Genomic DNA, 26392 nt, shown 5'->3' on the forward strand with positions numbered 1-26392 from the left:
TTTTCACTCCTGCTATGTTCTTCCCCAAGCTTCATGAAATAACCAGAATCCTTAAGGAAGGGGCCCAGGTAGGAGAAGGGCAATTGAAAGGGTGTTTGAAGACACTTCCTGCCACAGGCTCCTCTCCTGCGAGAGCTCTCCTGAGAAGTCTGGGAGTCAACGATGCACCATGACTCACGGCTTTTCCTATGTGACCTTTAAACACTTGAGGATGGGGCGGGGGGGTGGACAAGGAAACAAAATAAAAACAAAAACCATCAAGTTTCTTGAGTCTAAAAGGCAAAATCGAGCATGACCCAGCTTCAAGCTGGCAGATGCACCCCCTCACCCACACAATCACTCAAGGAAAACAGGACACACTTCAGGAGACCAGAGAAGGGAGGGGACACTTTTATTAAAGACATTCCACAGCATTGTCCTAGTGCCCAATACTCCAGCTCTCTCTGGTCTTTCCGCCAAAATGAAAACTTGGAATAAAGCGTCATGGTAGCCTCGTAAAACATGAGGGGAAAGCACCCGGAGCGGGAAGGGGGTGAGCACCAAGCAACCGTCCAAAGGTCTTAAGCAACAAAGAGTTTCCCTGTCTCATCGTATTTTCCACCAAAAGCTGTATTTGAAACACCACTTCCACAGAAGCAAGGCCAATGGAGTATTGCTTCAGCATCCTCTCTGTGCCTCAGGGAGACTTCCCAGGTCTAGGTCAATTCACAGTGGCAACTGTGGCTGGGACTGCTCCCTCCAAGAAGCACAGCTGGCAAGACAGACAGCTCTGGCCCACCCACTCCCTCCTCGCTCCCATCTGTTTTCACAGAAGAGCCATCTAGACTAACTTGGTTCCACCTTGTAGTCTTGGCATCTCCCTCCCGGCAGCGTCTGCAGCTACCACTACCATCCTGCTGCACTAAGCATCATGGTCACTGTGTAGACAGACGTCACGAGAGTACCTGGAAAAGACTATATCCTCCTTACTCTCCTTGACCACACGAGGAACACCCTTCCCTCTTTGTGCTCCAACTTTCTCTGAATCTGCCTCCAAACCCTCAACAGTGCCTGCTGGAATTGCATCGGCAAATTCATCCAAAGTCAACATGGGTTCAGCAGAAGGCGCAGCGTTCTGTATAAATTGTACACATTCAAGCAACATTCCTGAGTGCCCCCAGAAGCCCCTCAGCACAAAGAAATCTCTGCATCAATTCCCCGCCCCTAGCCTTCCACCAGGCCTCGCTACTTTTGTCTGTAGCCAATATCAGATCGCTTACAGCTCTGTCCCAGTTTCATTTCTGTCGCTGGAATGAAAGAACAGAACACAACTTAAGACACAAAAGAGTCTTTTTAGCTCACAATTCCAGCACAGCGGGAAGTCAGGGCAGCAGGGATTTAGAACAACTTGTCCTTGTCGTCTCCCAGTCACCGTCAAGAGCATAAAGAGAGGAAGGCAGGCATGCTTCTCGCACACATCTCCCATTCTCCCGTGTATTGTCTGGAACCCAAACCCAGGGAATGACACCACTCACTTCTAGGCTCAGCCCACATCAATTGGCCTAATCAAAACGATCCCCTCACAGATTTCCCACAGGCCAACCTGTTCTAAACCATCCCTCACTGACAACTGGAGTGTGTGACAGCAACGGTTAAAATTAACTGGCCACCACAAAGTCCTGGAGAGGTTTTCCCTGTTTTGGTGATGCAATACAGTGCAATCCTTCCGATGTCATCTTTCTTGTCTCACTCACTTTGGTTGGAGAAATGTCTTCCATGGCCTCCGCTCAGGATTTATATCATACACACACACACACACACACACACACACACACACACACACACACCATCTTAATTTATAGCCTCCAAATATCCTATACATAGCTCCATCCCTGGTCTTGCCAATCCAATCATGATGCTACCAAATAAATATTGGCATCATTGAATCCCCTACTAGACTTGGAACTGGGGCTAGGGGCAAGGCCTGTGCCCTGCAGCATGGAGGACACACTCCACGGATGCTTCTGAAATGAGTGTATGCGATGGATCGGACCCCATGGAGGAGTCATGAGAATGATCAGTCTTCTTGAGCGTAGGTCTGTGGGATGAGGGGTCCTCTTACCACTGTGAGGTAAAGTCAACAAACTCTGCGGAGAACTTGTCTGCTGGGAGCTGCGGGGATGGCTCCTCTACCACTTGTTTTAGCTGCTGGAAGGGAGTTCCCCAAGAGTCATAGGGAAACCGGAGGATGGCCAGCTCAATCTGAAAGGAGGGAAACGGGGGAGGCAACCATTTAGGGAGGGCTCTTAGGAAGCAGCCGTGTTCCTTTCCAGGAGGACTAGAGGTGAAGTTCAAGTACAATTAGGGAAGAAAAATAAACTAGAAACCCATCCTCACAAAAATCTTAGAGCTATTTTTTTTAAATATTATCTTAGTAGCGACAGCTATTTAGACCTACTTAAACAAACGAGTCCCTTGATAACACCCCAGAGTGCTAGTTAATAAAAACTTATCAGCCAAGAGCACTGAAGTTCAATACAGGAAACAACCAGTTTTTCAAGTATCTGGCCAGAAAGGAACGCATGACTTTGGCAGCACTGTGCCTCTGCTGCCACCTACAGGTCCCTGGGTGAAATGGAAAACTTAAAAAAAAAAAAAAAGTTACCCAGGACCAAATGACTGATCTTTTTTTGGACTTGCGTAAAGGCCACTCTGCTGTTACAGAATCACATGTTTTCTGGGCAGGGACATGGAATAACTCACTGGATATAATCATCTGCTGGTCCTGGGCAGGAGCCAGGACCACAGTGGATAATTCCAGACCTCAGAGACACACGGAAAACGTAGACAGAGTTAAGAGATAAGGCACCAACTGACTGCAGTCACAGGACCATGCTGGGGAAGGTACACTGTCGTTGTGTTCTTAGGATAGATCTGACTTCAACATATAAAACTTCCACCGCGAAAATGTTCAGCGCAGAGCTGGGGACGTCACCCAGCTGGCAGAGTGCTTGTACAGCATTCAAGAATCCAAGAGTTCGAGCCCCAGCACGGTATCAAACTAAGCATGGTGGTGCATGCCTGTGAGCCCAGCACTTTATGAGTGGAAGAGGAACGGAAGTTAAAGGTCATCCTGGGCTACATATAGATTTTGAAGCCAGCCTGAGTTACATGAGATCTGGTCTCAAAAAAAAAAAAAAAAAAAAACCTTAGAAAATACACAGCTTAATGCATTTGGCCCTACCAGGACCCACACATTAGCATTCGTTTTGCAACTTAAATTTCTTGTCTCGATTATAAGAATTTAATTTGAACTATAAGAAATTGATTAACCCCGTGTCTATTGGAAAGATCGTCTATGAGAATACACGAGTTATTGAAGGTCATATGATAGTAAAAGACAGAAAAATTTGGATGGCCAGATCTCACTCAAGGGTTTCCACTGCACCACACTGCAAACAATCAGCCCGGGTAAACGACCCTCCATCTCAGACAGGAAAGCATGCCCAAATGTGGTGTCAATGGCATTTGCTTCTGGGTCCCCAAAGACCACCCACCACATCTAGCTTCATGCCCAAACCCTCATAGCCCACAATGATGATCATAGGTTACCATGGTGATGCCCAGACTCCAAATGTCAGACTTCACACTGTACCCCTTCTGGTTGAGCTCCGGGTTTATTCGTTCGGGCTGGAAAGGAGACAGACAGTTAAGAAATGGAAAGACAACTGAGATGTTATGTGTAGCTCAATAAAGACTTGGGTGGAGACAGAACCGGTTGCCAAATGAGTTACTTGACTCTGTTAATGCTCTTCCCAGGCCAAAAGATCGGGTAATCACAAGCTATGAAATATCTCCATAGGCGTTCCCTCCCTTATATTGGTCTTAAAGGCAGCAATGAATCCAGATCCCTCATAACAAATTTTAACTGCCTTCAGAACAAGGGTCCATGTTCACACTCTCCAGCTGTTAAAATCATCCCTGGTAAAAGATACCAGCAACTTAAAACCCATTCAAAAGAAAACTGAAGAAGTTTCCAGGTACTGTCCGATGTTAAGAGGCCTTGGGGACTGTTACTCAGACAAGAACAAGAAGTTTTCAAACCCAAACACAAGTCCATTTCCAAAACGAACATTCTCTTTCCAGCTGAAAGGATGTCAAGGTCTCCCTAGTGGGCAGGGAGTAAGCACAGGCCGCCAGGTGTTCTGGGATGACCACACCTGCCTTGTGTGGGTAATTTAAGTTACGCACGGTCTTCCATCCTTAGCAATCAAGCCGATACTTGCATGCAAATCAGTGTGTAAAATTGTATGGCACTGTGTATTACTTACATGCATTTTCAAACAATATGCCACTTCAACTCACCTTTTGAAAGGTAATATATATTTTGAAAGGTTTTATATATATATATGTGTATATATATGCTTTGATTTGCACATTTGTATCATCCCAAAGTGCACATGTTAAAACCTTATCCCACCTGTGACCATGACAGGACGTTGTATCTTTAAGATGATTATGCATTGGGGGTAGATTCCCCGTGGATAAGGTTAATACCCTCATAAAAGAAGCCTGAGACACATCCTCTGCTCTTTCCATGACATGAGGACCCGCAAGGAGCCACAATGAGCCAGAGAAGCAGGCTCTCACCGTGCCCTGAACCTTCCATTATCTTCACGGCGGACTTCCCAGAGTGAAAAACTATCTGTGGTCTGTAGGACACCTAGTTTGTGGTATTTTGGTTATAGTAACTTCAAAGGATGGAGATAGTATATGGAGCAAGTGACTAATGACTTCTAACATAAGACCGTTAAGAAAATGACCCAATGCAGAATATTTCTTGAATCTGAGGTTTATTTCAACTTATAGTCATCCATTTCTTATTTTCTGTCCTGGTTTTGCATGTAGCACAAATAATAAAAACCCAGAGACAGATATTGGGGTTCAACCTGAAGATCAGAAAAGCAAAACCGCCAGCCACTAGAGAGCTCTTACCTCTAAGAAATCCTCAGTCTGAAATGGCGATCCTGCCTCCAGGAATCCTCAGAATGAGACTGAGCTGAGAGCTGTCTCTTCCCGTCTATATTCCTCATTCCTCTCTAGTGCTGGGATTAAAGGCATGCACCACTACCGCCCAGCTTCTATAGCCAACTAGTGTGGCTACTGGGATTAAAGGTGTGTGCCACCACTGCCTGGCCTGTATGGTTGACCAGTGGCTGTTTTACACTCTGATCTTCAGGCAAGCTTTATTTATTAAAATACAAATGAAATGTCACTACAGGTGCATTTCGCAGCACAAGCACACACAGCACACACACACACATACACACTCCTCTGGGTGCTGAACTTACAGCCATGTATGGTTTGCAACCGGCGTCAATCGTTTTAGCGACAGAGTCCACCAGGTAGCCACTGATTCCAAAATCACACATCTTCACTTGGCCCAGAGCGTTAATGAGCACGTTAGAAGGCTTGACGTCTGAAAGAAAGAGTGACGATTCACGTCTCCACCACTAGATGGCGCTAGGCTCTCCACTTGTTTCGTACTTCAGCGTCTGCCAAGCTGCCCGACACAAACGTCACCGCAATCCTTGCTTTTTCCCTCTTGGTTTTTAATTCTTCACATTTTGTCTGTGTCTTTCAGGGTTATGAAACACCAAACGGGGAAGCCTGTCTCTTCTGCTTATCACTTCATTGCTGCCACACACATAGTAAGAACTTGGAAACACGATTACCAAACCAAATGTCCCATGCAAAGTGATCTTTCAGGGCTAGGGAGATGACTCAGTGTATAAAGCACTTGTCATCCATGGTGACCTGAGTTCAAATACTCAGCACCCATGTAAAAGGCCTGCTGCAGTGTGTGTGTGTGTGTGTGTGTGTGTGTGTGTGTGTGTCTACAATCACAGCATCCTTGTGGGAAGAAAGAAGACACAGACAGGACTCCCCAGAAGTGTGGGGCAGCACGGCAGCGAATAACAAGATACTGTCTCAAATGTCGTGGAAGGTAAGGACCAACCAACACCTGAGGTTGCCTTTTGACCTCTACAAATGAACTGTGGCATGAAAGCACCCACCCTTACACACACATGCAACACATATATTATATACATATACACAGAGAAAATAAAGCGCTCTGCTGAATACTTAGTGTGAGAGTAAGAGACTGAGAATAATAACAAAAAGAATAACTCAATAATACAAGTATGGCCACGGCGACCCACTTTAATAGAAACCTCTGTAAGAGATTCATCAGAGGTCACCATACTCTAAAATGTTATAAACCCAGACATGCCCAAACATGAGCCAATCACTGAAGAAGGGATGATAAATGAATCATTCAGATTAGAAAGCCATAACTCACGCATTGACATGCCCCAAGAGAGGAACCATTGCTCTCTCTAGATGGCGGAACTAGAATGTACAACTAACGGCTGCCCTCTGGGACACTTTGCATGAAGGTCATAGAATAATAAGAATAGAGGTCTTTTAGAGTTAGTCCTTCTGGTGGGCATGGTGGCACAAGCCTGTAAACCCAGTACTTTAGAGACTGGGGCAGGGTTAGGGGAGGGGATCCTTTAGTGACATAGCAAGTCTGAGACCATCCTGGGCTGCGGGAAACCCTGTCTCATAAAAAATAAGACAAAAATTTTTCAATATCATTTTCTCTTAAACTGAATGACACACCAAATATAATTTTATTGCTTCCAGAGTTTTGTATATATTCTAGCAAAAAAAAAAAAAAGAATGTTGCAATATTCTGAAGAAAGTGCAAACGATTTCCACGCCTACAGATAATCGGAATGCTTGTTGCTCTATAGTCTCACTTCCTTCTTATAATCCACTCTCCTGTTTTTCCAGTGAACATTAGTAATGGCAGGCATACCATGCAGGTCATTTTGCATCATATCCCAGCTCACAGATGTTAAGAATCACCCCACACACAGACCTTAGCACCCGTCAGTACCGCTAATAATGTCCTCAGAAAACCTCTTAATACACAAACCGCAGGGTGTCCCTGACTAGAACTTTCCAACAATAATCTGCTCCTTGTTTTTCTTATATTACTTTATATACGGTACTTTCCTATTTCCAGGCTGTTTTGGTGAAGATTTTCTAGTTATCTCTTTATTGAGAATTCCTACAATGAATTTTTAAGATTTATTTATTCTTAAGTATGTCTGTGTGTGTGTGTGTGTGTGTGTGTGTGTGTGTGTGTGTGTGTAAATGCAGTGCCCTCAGAAGGGACAAAAGAGTGTTGGATCCCCCTGGGACTAGAGTTACAGATGGTTGTGAGCCACCATGTGGGTTTTGGAATTGAACCTGGGTCCTCTGCAAGAACAGTCAGTTTTCTTAAGCACTGAGCCATTTCTCTAGGTCCCTAGAATTGTTTAAAAAATACATTTTCCTAGATAAGTCTTAGGTCTTCCTCATGTTATTAAAAACATCTCTACTCAAAGTGACTTTAGAGACTGGAAAGATGTCTCAGTGGTCAGAGAGCTTGTTGCTCTTCTAGAGGACCTAAGTTCAGATCACAGCACCCACATCAGGCAGTTCACAAAAATCTGTAACTCCAGAAGCAGGGGATCCAACGCCCTCTTCTGGCCTCTGTAGGTTCTGCACTAATGTGACAGAGACACACACATCCATAAGAACACATATACACCTAAGTAAAAACAAAACTTTAAAGAATTGTGAGACAAATGGATGGAAAAGGATGGGTGATTACAGTAGAAGATGAATGGGTGGATGAGGAAATAGCAGACAGTTGGGGAGATGACTCGGCATCTAAAAGCACACACTGTGCAAGCAGGAGGGACCTGGGTTCAAATCCCTAGAACCCACATTAAAAGCTAGGTATGGTTATGCACACCAGTGACCCAGTTCTATAAGGAGACAGGGTTTGGTTTGCTGCTTCAGTGGGAGATCCTGCCTCAAAGAAATAAGACAGCATGTGACAGAGCAAGAACCTGGCATCCTTCTGTGGTGTCTACATGCACACATGGGTGAGCATACCCACACAGAGTTGTGCATAAGGAGCACACACGCACGTGAATGCGTGAGTGCACACACACACACACACACACATATAAGATAACAGGAAAAGAGGAAGACTGGGAAAGAGAAAGCAAAAATAGAGACGTCATTTTTTCCCCATTTCCTGCAGCCTGGAAAGGCTCTGCTTTGGTCCGGAGATCCCCACGTTACACCTGCACAGTCACATCTGGAGACCTGGTTATGATGCAGCTCTGATTTGTCCTGTGACTTTGCTTCTGTAACCACCTCTGCTACAGGATGCACACAATTATAAGCTGCATTTTCCCCCCTTGGGTCCTTTCAAATTTTCAGCAATGCATCTAGAGCTCTCCTCAGTGAATTTCTATTCAATTTAGGTGTGATACAAAATTCATTTGTTTTTGTATTTTCAGCCAAGACAAAGAACGCCCAAGGCCAAGGCCTGAATCTTAAATATCTTCCAAAAGCTCATGGGCTGCAGGCTTAGTCCTCAAGTGAGCCATATGGGAGATGCTGAAACCCTTAACAGGTGGGGCTTGGAGGGATGTTTCAGGTCTCGGGGGACTTCCCTTGAAGGAGATTACGGGATCCTGGTCTCACTGTCTCCCTTTTAGCCATGGCCATAAGGTAAAGGAGCTTCCTCTGCAACATGGTCCTACCATTGTGCACTGACTGCTGCCCCACCACTGGCCAAGGTCACAATGTCAGTTAGCTACAGACCTCCCACCTGTGATTCAAAATAAACCTTTCTTCTTTGTGTCAAGTGTTTCGCCACAGTAACAGAAGATTAATACAACTGTTTCCATTTGTTACAGTCCCAACAAAGCCGTCTAGTTCCCCTGCCTAACTCAGCCCCACCCCTACACACACAGGGAAGAGTGGGAGAGGAAAGGAAAACACCAGGCAAAAGAAACGAGCCCTCGCTCAGGACAAGGAACTGCCAAGACAGCTCGACACGTGCTTACCTCGATGGATGACAGAGAGCTTACTGTGTAGATGTTCTAATGCTTTTACAATCTACAAGAAAAACAGAGTGGATTTATTGACCCCATCGCTGAAAAGAAGCTGAACATTAGTGTGTTCAATTTTATTAACTCCTCTGCTTAAAATTGCTGAGTGAGTGATTTTTCTCAAAAGCAATGGCCCCTAATCAGGAACACAACAGGAAGTTACCCAATTGGGCTCCTCCCACCAAGGTGGATTGCATCTTGGAGCAGAGATGCCTCCTTCATCTCTCTGAAGCATCATTTTTCCCTCACCTTCCTGAACCTTGGTAGCCATGAAGGCTGCCTTGTCTTCTGACTTCTTTTACACCGTAGTGCTAAAAACACATTAAAAACTTGACCAAGAAAGGTGAAGTCAGCACATGAGTACAGGCACGGGAACGGTCGTCACAGAGGATATACACATGGCTTGGAGGCCCTGAGGGTGAGTTTTAATTGTCGACTTGACACGATCTATAACCAGGAGAGTCTAATGAGAGACTGTATAGCTCAAGTAGACCTGTGGGCGTGTCTGTGGAAGGTTATCTTGATTGTGTTCACTGAAGGGGAAGAGCCCGCCCACGGTGGGTGGTGCCATTCTTTGGGTAGAAGATTGCGTAGAAATATAAGAAACAAAATTCATACACTGATTCATTGTTCTCTGCCCTGGACTATGGACATAATAAGACTAACTACTTGAACCTCCTGATGCCTTGCCTTCTCTGCAATGGCGGCCTGTAACTTGGAATCAGGAGCTAAATAAACCCTTCCTCCCCCAGGTTGCTTTTGTCAGGGTTTTTGGTTGGTTTGTTTGTTTGTTTGTTTGTTTGTGTATCACAGACAAACGAAACTAAGATAGAGACATTTGGCATGGTTTACCAAACCAGGTCTATGGCTGCGCATACTACACAGAGACTGGGAAGAAAAGCCCTGATCCAGCCTCCCACTGACACACTCAGTACCCAACAGAATCTATTGGAGTAACAGATCTAACAGCTAGAGGGGCAGGGATGAGGCAAAGACACAAATCTGGGCTGTCTCCCATTCCCTTGAGCAGGCAAGGTTCATGATGTACTCACAGAAACTGCTATCTTCCCTAAGATATCCTCTGGAATTGTCTGGCCTTTATCAATAACTTGTTTGTAGAATTTATCTAGTGACGTATCCATGAGCTCCATGCATATCCAGACGTCACCCTGGAGATGAATAAGTTCAGGAGTTGTCAATGAGGAGGAGAAGAGGGGGAAAAAAATAGCCCGCAATTTTTCCGAAGGGTTTCTCCTCAAGATTTTAAAGTCATTTAAAAAGCGAAACGAGATTGTTTCGACAGGGCAGTCCAGCAGAGAGCAGCGAGACTCTGATGAGATCGGAGACTCTTTAAGTTGCTGGTCTCCCTGGACACTGAACCGAAGGATCACCTACCTCCCGGAAGAGAGCACCATAGAAGGTGACGGTAAAGGGACAGTCCACTGTCCTCATGGAAACGTCCAGATCCATCAGTAGCCGTTTCTGCTCCTGGCTATTAACTGTGGCCCGGATCCGCTAAACGGGAGCACATGGGAAACATATGGTTACTCCTCTGAGGAAGAGTCAGTTGAAAAGACAGGAACCCACCAGAGCTCCAGCCTCACAACAGAACCAAACTTTACACCGTTAGCAGAAACCTGGCCCACAGCATCCCTAAGCATTAGCTATCGGAACAAATGAAAAGCAATGAAGATGGTTGGCCGTTTGATTTCCCAGTCAGTCTGCTTAGAAGCAAACACGTCGTGTACATCAGAGAGGGGCGAGTACGTGGGGAAACACTTCAAAGGTGCTAACACAGTCAGTGTTTATGTCAGCTCAATGCAAAAGGTGACGGCGTTGACTACTTTCTGCTTATCTGAGATGCCAAGGTTTTAGAAAAAGAAAAACAGCTGGGTTTGGAGAGACAGCTCAACAGTTTTTTACAGAGGAGCCAGTTTTGATTCCCAGCACCTACATGGCAGCTTATAAGTGTTTGTAACTCTAGTTCCAGGAAATTTAATGCTCTCTTCTGGCCTCTGTAGGAACTGCACACACATGGTATACATACATACTGTCAGGCACACACATATATGATGTGGAATTCCTTTATGTATGCTGTGAAAACCATTGGTTAATAAAGGAACTGTCTTGCCTGTGATAGGGCAAAAGAATGGAGCTGGGTGGGGAAAACTAAACTGACTGCTGGGAGAATGAAGGCAGAATTTATAGAAGCCATGTAGCCCCACCGGAGACAGGTGCCATAGCCTCATGGTGATACACAGATTAATGGAGATGGTTAATTTAAGATATGAGTTAAGCAAAAATACAGTTAAGCTATTGGTTAAACAGTATTGTATATAATATAGTTTCTGTGTGGTTAATTCATGGTTTGATCAGCTGGGAACAAACAAGCAACCTCCTATTACACACATATATATACACATAAAAATAAATCTTTTTAAAAAATAGCAAAAAAAAGGGTAAAATTCCCACTTCTGGAAAATGTTAAAGCATCATAGCTATAGTTAACCTTAGGTACTATGGTGGTTTGAAAGAAAATGGCTCCCAAAGGGAGCAACACTATTAGGGGGTGTGGCCTTATTGGAGTAGGTGTGGTCTTGTTGAAGTGTGTCACTGTGGAGGCCGGCTTTCCAGGCTTTCAGGTCTCAGATATGCTCAAGATACTACCCAGTGTTGCAGTTTATTTCCTGTTTCCTACACAAGACAAAGAATGCTCAGTTACCTCTCCAGCACCATGTCTGCCTGCATACCACCATGTCCCACCATGATGATAATGGACCAAACCTCTGAATTGTAAGCCACCCAATTAAATGTTTCATTTATCAGAGTTACTGTGGCCATGGTGTCTCTTCATAGCAATAGAAACCCTAACTAAGATAGGTACCCTTAGGAAATTCATTCATTCGAGAACAAATTTGGTAATAAAAGTCACAGATGATTGTATCCCTAATAGAAAATGCTGTCGTTTGGACATACATCTTTCTACTTTCTAAACTCACCTCTAGAGTACTCAGATCTACTTAAGACATACAGGCTGATTCGAAACTGCCCATAGCTCAAAATCCAAGAAATCAACACTAGATGTGTTTTACCCTTCTTTTCCCACAAATAAAGACAATTTCATTTCTCAGTTTTTGCTTCTTGACTTTCAAGGGCAGTTCTTTTAAAACAACATAAAACATAATTAAAGAGGTTTGTGTTTAGAATCTCGGACTTGATGCAAAACAACAGCAGAATAACAATACTTTCTATTAATTATTTTAAGTGTAATTAGTTACATGGCAGTAGGGACTAGAGAGATGGCTCAGTGGTTAAGAGCACATACTGTGCTTGTAGAAGACCAAAGTTTAGTTCTTGGCCTCAAATCAGGGCGCTCACAGCTACCTATAATTCTAGCTCCAGGAGACCTGACACCTTCTTCTGGCTTCCAAGGGCATCTTCACCCATGTGTATAGACACAGACACACAGATACACTCACACACATTCTTTAAAAATTAAAAGTGGGGGACAGGGAAAACTTAGAAAATAAATAGAAAGCAGATATGACACAGACTGGCCGAGTACCTTCCTCAAAGGTCAAGGGAAACACTGATTGCTACAAAGATTCTTTTTTCATTCTACAGTGGGCTATTTTGCTTCTGTGAAAAGAGCCAGCTCACAGCTGAGACGGGCAAGGGCATACGCTGAAGACATGACCCATTTTCTGGAACGTCAACTCTACCTTCACCGCCATGATCTGCCCGCTGGGCACGTGTCGCATCTTCTCCACCACCCCGTACGCACCTCGCCCCAGCTCCACTATGGGCTCCAGGTCATCTGCCTTCACCTCAAAGTTCTGCAAGGAACAAAAGTCGTCACAAAAGAAGCAAGTGGAAACTAAGCAGGGCACTGAGCATGCTGCCTTCTGTCTGGCTTCTTAGGGTATCTGCAGTATGAGAGCCAGGCCACACATTTTTCTAACATGTCAAGATGTCACTCAAAGCAAGGAGTACCAGGAGATGTTTAGGGTCCCACGGTAGACAACTAGCTGGTCCCCAACACCAGGCCAAACTCCACCCAACTAGGCTTTCAAACTTTCAAACTGTGCCTCCGAAGCTATACTGAAGCTTCTTATCGTTTATGACAGGCTACTAGCAACTAGAGCTGTGTGGCTTTGATACACACACTCCTGAGAGAGCCATCTATCCCCCTCAAAAGCCCTCCATGGGGATCACAACCGCTTGATTGCAATTCCTGATTCAAAATAACAAACGCTCTACAATTCAGCTCCCGTTTAATCCAAAAAGCCTTTTTGATTCATCCCCTGACAGGCTGCCACAGGAAACAAGGTATCAGTGTTCAGTTGGGAAGCATACATCCAAAGAGGACAAAGTGGCGATCACAACCACGTGACCTTTCTCACCTGGTTTCCAATAGAAATGCAAGCCTTGGAGTCTAAATCTCGAGGTGGCCTAAGAAAGAGAAGGGACAAAAGAAGCAGCATGAAATAGTTGATCAACCATGTCCTTCCCAAACAGGGTAGATGTTGGATTTGCTCTAAGGAAACTGGTGCAAGTTCATAGGTCAAGGGAACAGAGGAACGGTGGGAGGAGTCAAGAGGACAGGAACGGTGGGAGGAGTCAAGGGAAGAGAGGAACAGTGGGAGGAGCCAACTGAACGGGGGGGGGGGGGGGGGAGGAGTGTGGAGCCTGAAATGAAATGCATTTGGATTTTACTCACATCATCTTTTTGAGTATCTACTTCTCCCTTAACATGGGGATATTAATACATACACTCAGTGGTATAGGGATAAGTGTTAATTGAGATACTCCGAGTAAAATCCTACTTTAAATATTCAACACATCAGAGCCATGTATATCACATAGAGCAAAGTTTTCTAATCATGGGTGGTGAGCCCATGTGCTGTGTAACTGTGGTGGTTATGAAAAGCTGGCAGTAGTAAAAGAACTTTGAGCACACAGCAAACTGAAAGTTAATTCAAAAACAAACCCATAATGAAACAGATGTCTCTGGTGGCACTCACCTGTCGCATAGGGTGCCATCACCACAACCTTGGTTCTGAGCACACAACACGCACTCTTTGTATGGCACATGCCATCACATGCCATGAAACACCAATGACTGGTGCCTGAGGCACCTTGGATTCAATCTGAGACTACTCCATATTAACGCTGATGTGCTTGCACTAAACATACAAACCTTTCTGATTTTATAGAAACATAATGGTTTCACGAAAGGAAACAAGGCTTCAATACTTTCCTACTGTTCTTCCTTAGTGTTTAAGTATTCGAGTGGTGTGAACGGCACTGAAATGCTTAATTTTGAAAACTGCTCTTTGCGCGCTGGCTTGACTTTCATAAAACAACGGTTAAATGTATTTTGGTTTGGGATGAGGGCAGAATTTCCAAAATTTTCTGAAATGGCCCTAAATATAGTCCTGTTGCTTTGTAATACATGGCTATAGCAAGTGGCATTTTCAGTATTGATTGTTAGGATAAAAATACTGACCAACTCTGAAAAACGTTGAAGACACTCTACATATTGCTGTAGCAGATATTCAGCCCTGATTAAACTGTTTGTGTTAAAAAATTTGCAAGCACGGCCATCTCATTAGAATACAATTTTGCTTTAAACCATTAATCAATGGTTAAATTCTACCTATGCAAAGGAATTATCTTAAAATAAAATTATGTATTATCATTAGATGCCTGATATGTATTCCCCCTTAAATACCTACATACCTGAGGTTAGACTTAGAAATTTGTTGAACAAAAAAATGGATCATGAGTAGAGAAAAAAACCTAAGAAGCCTTGATACCGACAATAATGCTACAGGGATAGGCATGAAACCCTTTCCCTCAAGAGTGCCAAATTATTCGATTACTTTTACTATTTGTTCCTATAATTATTTTTTTAAGTGGAATATGGTTCTGGTAACCCACAAAATTTGCAGAATATAAGGACCCCCAAATATTGTCGCCCCCCTCTCTGCTTCAGTAGGTGAACAAAAAGGTCTAGGGAGGCGAAGTGATTCGTTCTCAATCACAAAGAACTCAGGTCCCCTGACTTCCATCTCAGCATACTTTCGGTTCTTCCAGGCCAAGTCAGGCGGCATTTCTTCTGTGCATAGGGAACATTCTATTCTGGGATTGTCTCAGGACCCAGAGGTTTGCTGACTTCGTGTTTCCATTGTCTCCTCCTGGGCATTAGTTTTTATTATCTCTGCTCTGGACTGGTAGAAATCAGCTAAAGAGAAAGGTGTGTAACTAACCAGTAACTGAGAAAGGCTCTTTCTTGAAATAAATGCACCAAGAGATGCTGAGACACATGTGGTTAGGACGATTAAATACACAGAACAAACAGAGGGTGCAGACAGGGGACACAGGCACTACCCTTACAAAGAACAAACTACCTAGCAACTCAAGTGTCTTTGGATGCTTAGTCACACCAGAAGTGCCTGCAGAATAAATCAAGAGAAACAGAGGGAAGGAGGGAAGAAGAGAAGATGAAAGGAAGAAAGAGAAGAATCACTTGCCACCCTAGTTAGAGTTAACTGGCAACTTGACAAGCCCACAATCCTCTGAGAGAACAGCCTTAATTTAGGGATTGCATAGATCAGATTGACCTGTAGGCATGTCTGTGGGAAACTGTCTTGATTATTAATAATGGAGGAGGGCCCAACTCACCGTGGGTGGTGCCCTTCCTAGACACGTGGACTTGGCTTATATAATGAAACTAGCTAAGCATTAACCTGTGACGGAGCGAAAGAGTGACCCAGAGAGCAGCTTTCCTCTACGATTTCTGCTTTCAAGTTCCTGGTTCATTTCCTGCCCTGACTTCCCTCAGTGATGGACCATGACCTGGAAACGCAAGTCAAATAAATCCTGGTTCACTTCCTGCCCTGACTTCCCTCAGTGATGAACCACGACCTGGAAGTGTGAACCAAATCAATCCTTTCCTCCTCAGAGTTGCTTTGATCAGAGTGTCTTATCACAGAGGAGCAGAAAGGAAATGAGAACACTTGCTGGCAGCTCGTTTTTCCCAACCCTTCTGTAGTACTCTATATATCCCTTCTGCTGAAACCAAAAACACATCTAAAATAACGAAGACAAAGTAGGAATACAAACACAGATATGAATGTCAACCTAAGACTTTCATGGCAAGCCCTTCCTTACTTCACAAATCGTTTCGTGTTGGCAGAACACTGAATGCTTTTCTAGACTAACGTTAAACATGAGACTGGAATGGGGAGAGAGAACAAAACTAAAGACTTGTGCACACTGTCACATACATGTACGTGTACTGCTTCCGAGCAGGCAATTTCTCCTCAGAGAATCCTTTCGGAAGCATCAAGTTTCTAAAAACTCATTTCTCGTTGTTTTAAGATTTATTTGTTTATTTTTAATTATGTGTATGCGTGTGTACCTGTGTATGCGTGGGTATGGACACATGATTGCAGGTGCCTGCGGAGGCCAGAAGAGGGTGTCAGATCCCCTGGAACCAGAATTACAGGTGGCTGTGAGTCACCCAACATGTGTACTGGGAGCTGAACTCAGGTCCTTGGCGAGAGAAGTAAGCCCTGACAACTTCTGGATCATCCTTTTAGCCCCTAATTTCTCATTCTGTCGAAGCTGGTGTTTCTTTAGCTACTGCAATGTGTTTGCTCAAATTGTCACAGCCCTCTCAAAGGAAGACAAATGCAACTTTAAATGCAGGACGAATAATAAGATCTTTTGCAACTATTTAATGCCCTTCCTTGGTAAAACTACCGAAGAAAAAGAATTATTATTTGTGGTTCCCTCCATTTTCTTGCCAATCAGTGAAGTCATTAAATAGAACTGCTTCCAGATCTAAAACCTTCTCCTCTAAACCATGGCTTGGCAAACTGCAGCCTATGACCCAGCTATGGAAGACTTTCAGAGGTTTAATAATTCTACAGTATTCTATAAAAATACCCAACAGAGGGCATACAACTGATGCCATCATGGCCTGATGTAGCCCCAAATAGTTACTCTCCAGCTTTTCCAAATGTTTGCTGCCCCTGACTCTATACTCTGCTCACATTTAACCTCAACCTAATAGGACATGGTGCCATTTTCCACATAAGAAAAAACAAAAACCAGATGTTTGGTGATTTTATGGAGATACATAATTGTCAACTACACTGAGTCTAAAACTCATGTCACCTGATCCTCGACTTTGACCTGGGAAGGAAGAGAAGACAGAAGGAAGAAAGTCCTTTACCTAAGCTGTGATTCCTGTTCAAATAAGGCTGAATCAAGGAACGGGTTCCCGATACTCAGGCCTCTAATGAAAATGACTAATCCACCCAAGCCCCGGGCCTCTGGGTTCATCAAGTCTGCCAAAAGTATCAAAGGATAGGGCCAAGACCGACAGCTCAGGCTGGATTAGCTGACACTGTGCTCCCTCTGTTCAGGGTTGGACACATAAGTTTGCCTGAGGGGGTGAAGCTCCACAGGAGGCTAAAAGCCGTGGGTGGATATTCTTGTCGATTATTTAATATCTTATTCCTCTGGGGGAAAGAACCAAACTTAGTACAAAATTCTTTCCCTGGAAGACCAAAGGTATTTCAAAGGTTGCCTAAGACTTGTATTTCATATGTACACCAGTGATGACCTAGTTTGATAATTATTTATTTATCTACAACTCTATGCAAGGAAACAGCTCATTGGTTACTAGTACATGAATTATTCGTTAATTTTATTAAACACTCACCTACTATGCAAGTAATCGGCTCAATGCTTACTATCACACGTATTATTTATGTTATTAAATACCCTCCTGCTTTGTAAGTGATCAGCTCATTAATTAATATTATATTTATTATTTGTTTATCTTAGTAAGCACTCACCTGAGTCAGAAACATTGCTGGGTCATCTATACGAAACAGCTTCTTTAACTTTTATGATACTCATAGGTGCTATGTCTCCACTTCAGTGGGAATAATTGACATCAAAAGATATAAAATGATTTAAGATTATTCAATAAGAAAATGGGGCTGGGTGGTAGTGGCGCCATTTAATCCCAGCACTTGGGAGGCAAAGACAGGAGGATCTCATGAGTTGGAGGCCAGCCTGGTCTACAAGAGCTAGTTCCAGGACAGCCAGGGCTGTTACACAGAGAAACCCTGTCTCAAAAAACAAAACAACAACAACAACAAAATGACATTGGAACCCAGAGCTATACCATAATGACTTCTCAGTAAAGATGTTAAGGATCCTAGCTTACAAACCAAGAGCTGTTTGGTCTGATCTTACATATGGCTAAGAAGACAACTGAGCCTCCAATATCACTAGGTTTAACAGTCAGCTTGTATGCTGAGAAGCTATGCCACAAACCTAGACAACTTGAAGCTACCTTTCACCAGGCAATTATTAGAGCAGACCAAGAGATGAGGACATGTAATCTTAATGGTCATCACACCATTCAGTCCTAATCTTTTACAAAAGAAAGCAAAGCTTGGTGCAGCTAGAAATCCTGCCTAAACTAAGGTATTCAACTGGAGAAGTTTGGAGTCCAAACCGACACTTAACCATGAAGCTAGCTGGAGGATTTTGCACACAACACCTAACCCTTGAATGGTTCCTACCGTTTCACTTCTCAAGGGAATAAGAACAACTCCCCACCACACAACAAGTGTCTTGTCAAGCAAGGTTAAATGAACTGATAATTATTATCATAGAGTTGATTTGGAACTAGTTACTACCAGTCAAGGGAGGGGACAACTCAGAATCCTGAGGCAAAGAAAGACAGCGTGGCGCCAGTGACACAAGAATGAGTACATGATGAATCCACACAGCTGACCTAAGGAATGACACCAGGTCCCAGGTTCTCTGCACCTACCGCAGCCCAGCAGGGATGGGACAGAGGTACCCGCTCCATACCAAAGATGGCCTCGAAAATTACAAAAGGCAGAAGCTCTATCTTTAGAGGGGCATTTAAGCCCCAGAGTTCATAAGACTCCATGAGCAAAAATGCTGAAGTTCACCAAAACAATGCTCTTGAGTTTACACAGTGAAGCAAAACCATGCAGTTAAAAAAAATGCTCTACTCCAAGAAGTGACAGCCTAGAAACCTCTTCTGTCCTTGTTTGGGTTCGAGACCATTTGTTTATACCAAGAAATGCTTTCAAGATTCATGAAGTACAGAAATTGGCAAATATTAGGAATGGGAAAATCATAAAAATTTAAAGGGAGGGATTCTAAGGCATCTGAGTGACTGGCATAGGATAAAATATCTTTTTTTAAAAAATAGCTGGGAGCCGGGCAGTGGTGGCGCACGCCTTTAATCCCAGCACTCGGGAGGCAGAGGCAGGCGGATCTCTGTGAGTTCGAGGCCATCCTGGTCTACAAGAGCTAGCTCCAGGACAGGCTCTAAAAAAGCTGCAGAGAAACCCTGTCTCGAAAAACCAAAAAAAAAAAAAAAAAAAAAAAAAAAAAAAAAAAAAAAAAAAAAAAAAAAAAAGGAAAAAAAAGGAAAAAAAATAGCTGGGGATCTAAAGCCAAGCCCCATGTGCCAGGCAAGTGCCTTAACGCTGGATCACATGCTCAACTCACTATAAGAATATAGATTTAGGAACTGGGCATGGTCTGTTTCTCATCATTACTCATAGCAGTAAGGGAGAGAGGCAGTGGGATCTCCATAAATTCAAAGCCAACCTGGTCTACAACAGCAAGTTCCAGGGCAGCCAGGAGTGCAAGGGAGACCCTATGTCAAAACAAAGTAAACAAACAAAACAGAAACAAAGACTATACCTGCAGGAAAATGCGTAAGGATAGGAAACAACAAAATTAAGAACAAAAAGAGCAGTGAAACAAGAATTGTTAAGAAAATCAATAAAATTGCTGGGCCTGGTGGTGCATGCCTTTAATCCCAGCACACAGGAGGCAGATGAAAGAAATAAAAGAGGCTGGGAGGAGGTGATGCACACCTTTAATCCCAACACTTGAGAAGCAGAGGAAGGCAGATCTCTGTGAGGTCAAGGCCAGCCTGCCCACAAAGCAGGTTCCAGAGCAGCCAGACCGTTACACAGAGAAACCCTGTTTCATAAAACTGAAAAAGAAAGAGAGAAGGGGAGGAAGGGAGGGAGGGAGGGAGGGAGGGAGGGAGGGAGGGAGGGAGGGAGGGAGGGAGGAAAGAAGGAAATATATAGACCTAGAGAAATGTATTATGTTCCTATACTAGCAGACCCAATGTAAAAGTGTGAGGACCTGATTTTGCAAACTCCAGTTTAAAGAAGGGGCTTCATCTTAAGCCGTATATTGAGCTGTGGGGTAGGCAGATCTCAGCTCTAGAAATGTGCAGTGATAGCAGAAATTTGAACAGACACCCTTAAAATAGCCAATTAAGGAGCTAGCGAGCAGGGCCATGAGATTCAACGAGGTCCAGATGTTCTTGGGAGGCACCCTGTCCTTGAAGACACCTTGTCAGTAATTTATGGCTCTTCGTTAGGTTTTCATGCCCAAAAACTGACCAATGATTTCAGAAATTCTCTTACCTTATGCCCTCATTGCCCAATCCCAAGATTACAGAACATGAACTCCTTGATTACAGCATTTCCCCTTTAAAAGTTCTACCTTCCCAGGGCTCCCTGCCATACTTTCTGCACCCACCATGCTGGGGTGCTGGAAAGGTGTTGGCCCAAACTTGAGTATGAATTAAAAATCCTCATGTAATTTGCATCAGAAATCTGGCTCCATGAATTCATTTGGGAACCAGAAACTTGGGCATAACAAAAGAAATTTTTTTCTCCCTCCGTTGACTTCCAGGTTAAACTCAACTCTTAATAAAACATTAGGAAGTATCTTTGCAGACAAGAACAAGTTTATTCTAAAACTAACAAGAAAAAAGGATAGGCTCTTTCAAGGGCCAACGTAACTTTGGAATGCATGTGCATAGGTATACGAAAGCCTAAAAAAAAAAAAAATAATAAAATTGATTTTCAAAAAGAACAAAGTGGAAGAAGCCATGTCCACTCCCTGTGGCAGTAATCAAGACGGTGGGAGCCTGGAGGAAGAGTAGACCCATAAATCAATGGAAGAGAGCAGGAAATCCAGACATGGTTCAAAGCGGCTATGCCCAGCTAGCACTAAACAAGGAAAGGGCAATGGCAATTCCATGGGGGAGAGACAGTCAACAGCAAACTGAACTACAACTGGAACCCTCAGCGCATCATATGCTGTACAAAAACTTAACTCCCAATGTCTCTTAGGCTGAAATGTCTACACAAAAACACTGAGCATCTTCAGGACCTAAGGCAAAAAAAAAAAAAAAAAAAAAAAAAAAAAAAGCGTTCTTAAATGTGGTACCAGAAGCAGAATCGGTAGGAAGAATAATAAATAGTATTCCATCAAAATCAAACTGTTCTGCCTAGTTTTTTAAAAAAAAAAAAAAATCCTGATGAAAGAAAGAATGAAAAAGACAAATTACATGTTAAAAGAAGTATTTCCATAAGAGATAACTGGGAAAGTTCATGTGCATACAATACATAAATAACTCAGAAGCCAATCATGGGGCCAGAGGGATGGCTCAGTAGAGAAAGGTCTTTGCTGCCAAGCCTGGGGGCCTGGGTTCAGTACCTGTGAGCCACATGGTGCAGAGAGAATAGAACTGACTCCCTCTGACCTCCACAAGCAGGCACGCACACACACACACACATGGAATACTGTATGGCTAGTTTAGGAGTTATATGATCTCCTCCAGTACGGATTCCTTGGTTGTGCGAACACTCTACAGTTGTATAAGCGCTGAACTGAAGGTGCACAGACTAGGGAGAGGGCACAGTGGACTTTTCTGCGCATTTCTTCGCAATCCCCTATGACTATAATTATGTCAAAGTGTCTCCCATACAGTTCTGCCCAGACTAGCATGAGGAGACTTCATGTTTTACTGTAAGCTCTCTAAAAACCAGGGAGAAATTCTAAAAAAAAAAAAGAAAAGAAAAGAAAAGAAAAAGAAAAAGAAAAACAACCAGTATCACACGTTTTTCACATGTACAGTTGGAGAGAACCCAAGATTATGCAGACAAAAATCCCCTTCCAACAAGCCCCATATTCACGTAGGTAGGGCAAGAATTTCCTCCCACAGATCCTCATGAAAAGAACATTCCAACTGACTCCAGTCTTTCCGCTACCCTAGAGAGTCTTTCTGTTCCTGCAAGGACTCCAGGGGCCTCTATCCCAGACTCCAGGGGCCTCTGTCCCAGACAATAGGTTGTTTCATGAGCACATCCCAACACTAGGGGCTGCTCTTTCTGTCAGATGCATCACAGCTAAGACAAAACTCCCTTTACCAGGAGGCCTAGAGAACTGATGACCTAAAGACTCAGGGTTTTCTCTTGGTACTTTCTCTGACACTCTAGGGCCTCTCCCATGGTTTCTCGTCTTGGATTCCCCACTCCTCGTGGGCAGACTGGTTCTTGGCCCTCCAGCTGGAGGGGAGGGTAACAACCCAGCCAACCACACAGACATACAAGAGGATTTGAGCTCACTAAGGGCTTTGGGCCAAAGCTTCAGCTAATACAGAAGCATCCCTTTAGCTCACCTTGCATTCTGATTAAAAATACAGGATTAAGTGTCAAAGTGCAGGCGCTTGTCACATACCATCCTCCCATTCGAACTCCATTTTCAGAGTAGTGCTCCCCCACACACACGTAGATTTAGCTGTCTGTTCGTGGATATCTACAGGGAAAAGTTGAGACACTCCGCACCCGGGGAGCTTGCTGGGTTTATGTAGGATCTCAACTACCACGTGGCATGTAGCTCTCACACAGCCAGCAATTTGAGACACTGACTTCAATGTAGACTTACGGCTTGGTTGCTTCAGGACTCAGAAGAGCGAGCAAACGACTTCCCTCTCCAAGGGCTGTTCCTTTTCACAACCACATGCAAAGTCAAGACCGTGTGCACGAGTTCAACACTGAGTCCTCCCCGCCCCCAACACACACACACACACACACACACACACACACACACTGCAAGCATGTAAAATACAAGGATCCAGAATGGAACCCTCCTCTTCATGACTTACGTGGAACTGGTCTGAGGTTGTTCGAAGGCTTCTTTTGGAATCTTAAGGCCCGGGTTTCGCTTCTTGCCTATGGGGAAAGACATAAGGGGAACAAGTCAGTATCTGCTTTGTTGTAGGAGAGCAAGGGCAGACAGAGACTTTGGGCAGATGGAAAAGGTCACCACAGACACCTGCTAGCCTCGCCCAGTTCAGATTACAACTTGCAAGGGAAGCAACCAGTAAGCGACAGGGGGCCAGGGCGTCGGACACCTCTCAAATGAAAGGTGGGCTGAGACCGGAAATGGCATTGCCGTAGACCCAGAGCGCACATGTCAAGGTGAAAACGTTAATTCTGGCTGGGACTGTGGCTCACTGGCAAGGCACTTGCCTATCCCGCGTAAGACCAGGGCTTCAACACTGAAGAAAAATGGCCAACTCTTTGGCTAAGAAGGCGGGTCCTTTCTCTCCACTGAGAAGCTGTCGTGTTAGCTTCCTTGGTTGTTCTTTTAAAGAGTCATCACGAGGGGCTGGAGAGATGGCTCAGCAGTTAAGAGCACTGCCTGCTCTTCCAAAGGTCCTGAGTTCAATTCCCAGCAACCACGTGGTGGCTCACAACCATCTGTAGTGAGGTCTGGTGCCCTCTTCTGGCCTGCAGGCATACATGCAGACAGAATATTGTATACATAATAAATAAAGAGTCATCAGGATGGTTGATGACACTGGCGGGGTATTGGGGTTGCTGTCCTTTTGTTTCTGTTTTAACGCCAACCAAATGGCGTCATCCCGATCCTATAGCTTTCTAAGTTGAGCAGTTGTTAGAACTGATGATGGGAATGGATACACAAAACAAAACCACAACACCACTTCTCGGCTGCTCTGTCTTTACTCATTCCTCGGCTACCTACAAGAGACTGAAAACCGGAAGAGAAAGCATCTGACTTAATTCCCGAAGTGTGCAGTGATACATCTGCTATGCTCTGATAAGGATTAGGAGGACCAGATGGGCTCGTGCTGGGTTATCATTTCTTTTGGGGTCCAGATGGGAATGTAGCCTGGCGCTGCTCATCCCTAGGCTAAAATTACAGGAGAGTTTGGCTCAAGCGCCTTTGCCGATGAGCCAAAAAGAATAGACGGGGACATGGCAGCTCAGGAAGCAGATGCTTCTCATGCAATGATCCCAGGTCTTTGCACTTGGTGGGAGGACCCAAAGCCGAGCTGGACACAATGCCTACAGTCTCACTTCTTCCCTCATTTCTTCTCTGTATTCTACGTGGGCTCATCCGAGCTAAGACAAGCTCTAGATGAGAGCCTAGTAGACCCTAAGGCACAGCATAAGAAAACAAAGTACTCCATGCGCAAAGAAAAAAAAATGCCCCAAAGAGCTTAGTGACCTGTTCAACACCAGAGTCAGCAATGGCGTCCTTAGCATCTGTGTGGAGGCCTCCTGACACCCGATGTGGAGTTCTTCCCACTATTCTATAAGGCCGAGAGTACAGACATGGCCGGGGAGTGGGAGGATGGGGGGCACGGGGTTGTGATTTTAAAAGCCGTCAGGTTGTTTCTCTTACCACAAGTGACTTTCAGACTCATTTCTTTCCAAAAGATTTTTTTTTTAAATGTGCATGGGTGTTTTTGCCTGCATGTGTGTCTGTGTATCACATGCATGCAGTGTCTGAGGAGGACAAAACATGTTGCGCCCCCTGGAACTGGAGTTATAGACTATTGTGAGCCACCCTGTGAGTGCTAGGAATAGAACCTGGGTCCTCCACAAGAGTAGACAGTGCTCTTAACCCACACAGCCATCTCCCCAACCCCATCCTGGCTTTTGACTCTCAGTCTCCTTGGCTGTAAAATCCAGAAATAACGTTGATATTTACTTCTTTGAACCAAATGCAAGAATCAAACCAGACAAGGGCATATGAAAAAAATATGAAAATACATGAGCTAGCCAAAGAACCTTTTCATTATGATCATACAGAGAAAATATCTCTATGTCTCGTTTCAAAAAAATAGTAAGAAATCCATGAATAAAACTGCCTATGTTATCAGAACCCTAAAATCGTGTATAATTGAGCTTTTTAATCTATTCTTTAGAAATTCAATATCTAGATCAATTCAGCAAGCACTATGAAGACAATACTAGTCAATAATCAACAGAGAAAGCCTTTGGCAGACATCTTCAGTAAAGAGGTTTTCAACTATCCCTTCTAGAAGAATCAGCATACACCTTACTCCTCCCTTCTCCTGAATCTCAGAGGCCACTTATTTGTGAAGTTAATCAGCTCAATGCAAAGTGGATTGACAATGGATAGGACTTTTCACTGTGCTGCCTGGTGCTGAGTCTGACGAATAGATGCACGGTTAACTCTAAGTAGTCTCCTCCATGAATCTCAGCCACACAGACAGGAGACGCTGTTTAAAGAGTCACTCCAGAGAGGAACAAGATGCTCCACTTCAAACCATGACAAATGGTTAGCATTACAAGCAAAGAGGGAACCAAAAAAAAAACCCAACAAATAGCACCTTAGCATTTTCTCAAATAAAACAAAAGTAAAGTAAAATAGTTTATCTGTGATAACGGCTCCAAGAGATCATTCAATCAAACCTCTGCCGTAGCTACTCTTCCTCATGCCTAACTTGCTTCCTATCTGACAGGTGTGAAGCCAGATCACTGTTTTAGGAGGGAAAAAATCTCCATTTAAAAAGCACAGTGCATCTGGAGGAATTCTTAGCAGCAACTAGTTATGCCACCCCAACACAATAAATTAGCAAAACAGCTATCCAAAGACAGCAAAGCAAAGGATGAAGAGAAAGGGTGGAGAGAGACTTCTGTGGACAGAAACAAACAGAATAAATGACCAAGACAATAATACAGCCTTCCCTTGGCTCTCCCCCACCTTCCATGTACACCCAGTCACCCCACCCCACATCACATCACCCTCCCACAGAATTGGCGATTGGCAGCCTCTGACTGAAATTACTAGCCTCTCATCTCCAAATCTGACCCCTGACTATCTACATGTTAGAGATTTTCATGGTGTTCAACGTTTGCACAAGTATAAAATTTCAAAACATTCAACTCCGGGACAGCAAGAATAAACCTCAGGAGATGCAGAACCCAGTCAAATGTCACTTAGAAAAACCTTGAGGAGGTAAATCAAGTAACGCGAGGACCATACACATATCCACGACCTTCCTGGTCTTACTTCTCCATCTCCAGAAGCTTCAGCATCTCCCAGGAGGTTTTTAAAGCTGCAAACACAGGGGCTCCAGAATCAGCCCCAACAGAACTCACCCCTTCCTGAGCTCCAAAGCCGGCACACTTCAGCGGGAGGCAGACAGAGCAGACTCCACCTCC

At 44.0% G+C, this 26392-nt stretch overlaps 1 protein-coding gene across 3 annotated transcripts in view; it reads right to left on the reverse strand.

Moving 5' to 3' along the window:
* Map2k6 (mitogen-activated protein kinase kinase 6) overlaps positions 1-26392 on the reverse strand; it is a 124520-nt gene that overhangs the window by 16000 nt on the left and 82128 nt on the right. For all 3 annotated transcript variants that reach the window (XM_038326352.1, XM_038326353.1, XM_038326351.1), the window contains 9 exons: positions 23056-23122; positions 13409-13457; positions 12728-12841; positions 10401-10520; positions 10058-10174; positions 8961-9012; positions 5331-5458; positions 3592-3669; positions 2102-2241 (listed from right to left, as the gene is read on the reverse strand). In XM_038326352.1, coding sequence (XP_038182280.1) covers positions 2102-2241; positions 3592-3669; positions 5331-5458; positions 8961-9012; positions 10058-10174; positions 10401-10520; positions 12728-12841; positions 13409-13457; positions 23056-23122 — 865 coding nt within the window. The remainder of the gene's footprint in view (positions 1-2101; positions 2242-3591; positions 3670-5330; positions 5459-8960; positions 9013-10057; positions 10175-10400; positions 10521-12727; positions 12842-13408; positions 13458-23055; positions 23123-26392) is intronic.

The sequence above is a fragment of the Arvicola amphibius genome, chromosome 4 (genome assembly GCF_903992535.2).
Source record: "Arvicola amphibius chromosome 4, mArvAmp1.2, whole genome shotgun sequence".
In the NCBI taxonomy this organism is placed as follows: domain Eukaryota; kingdom Metazoa; phylum Chordata; class Mammalia; order Rodentia; family Cricetidae; genus Arvicola; species Arvicola amphibius.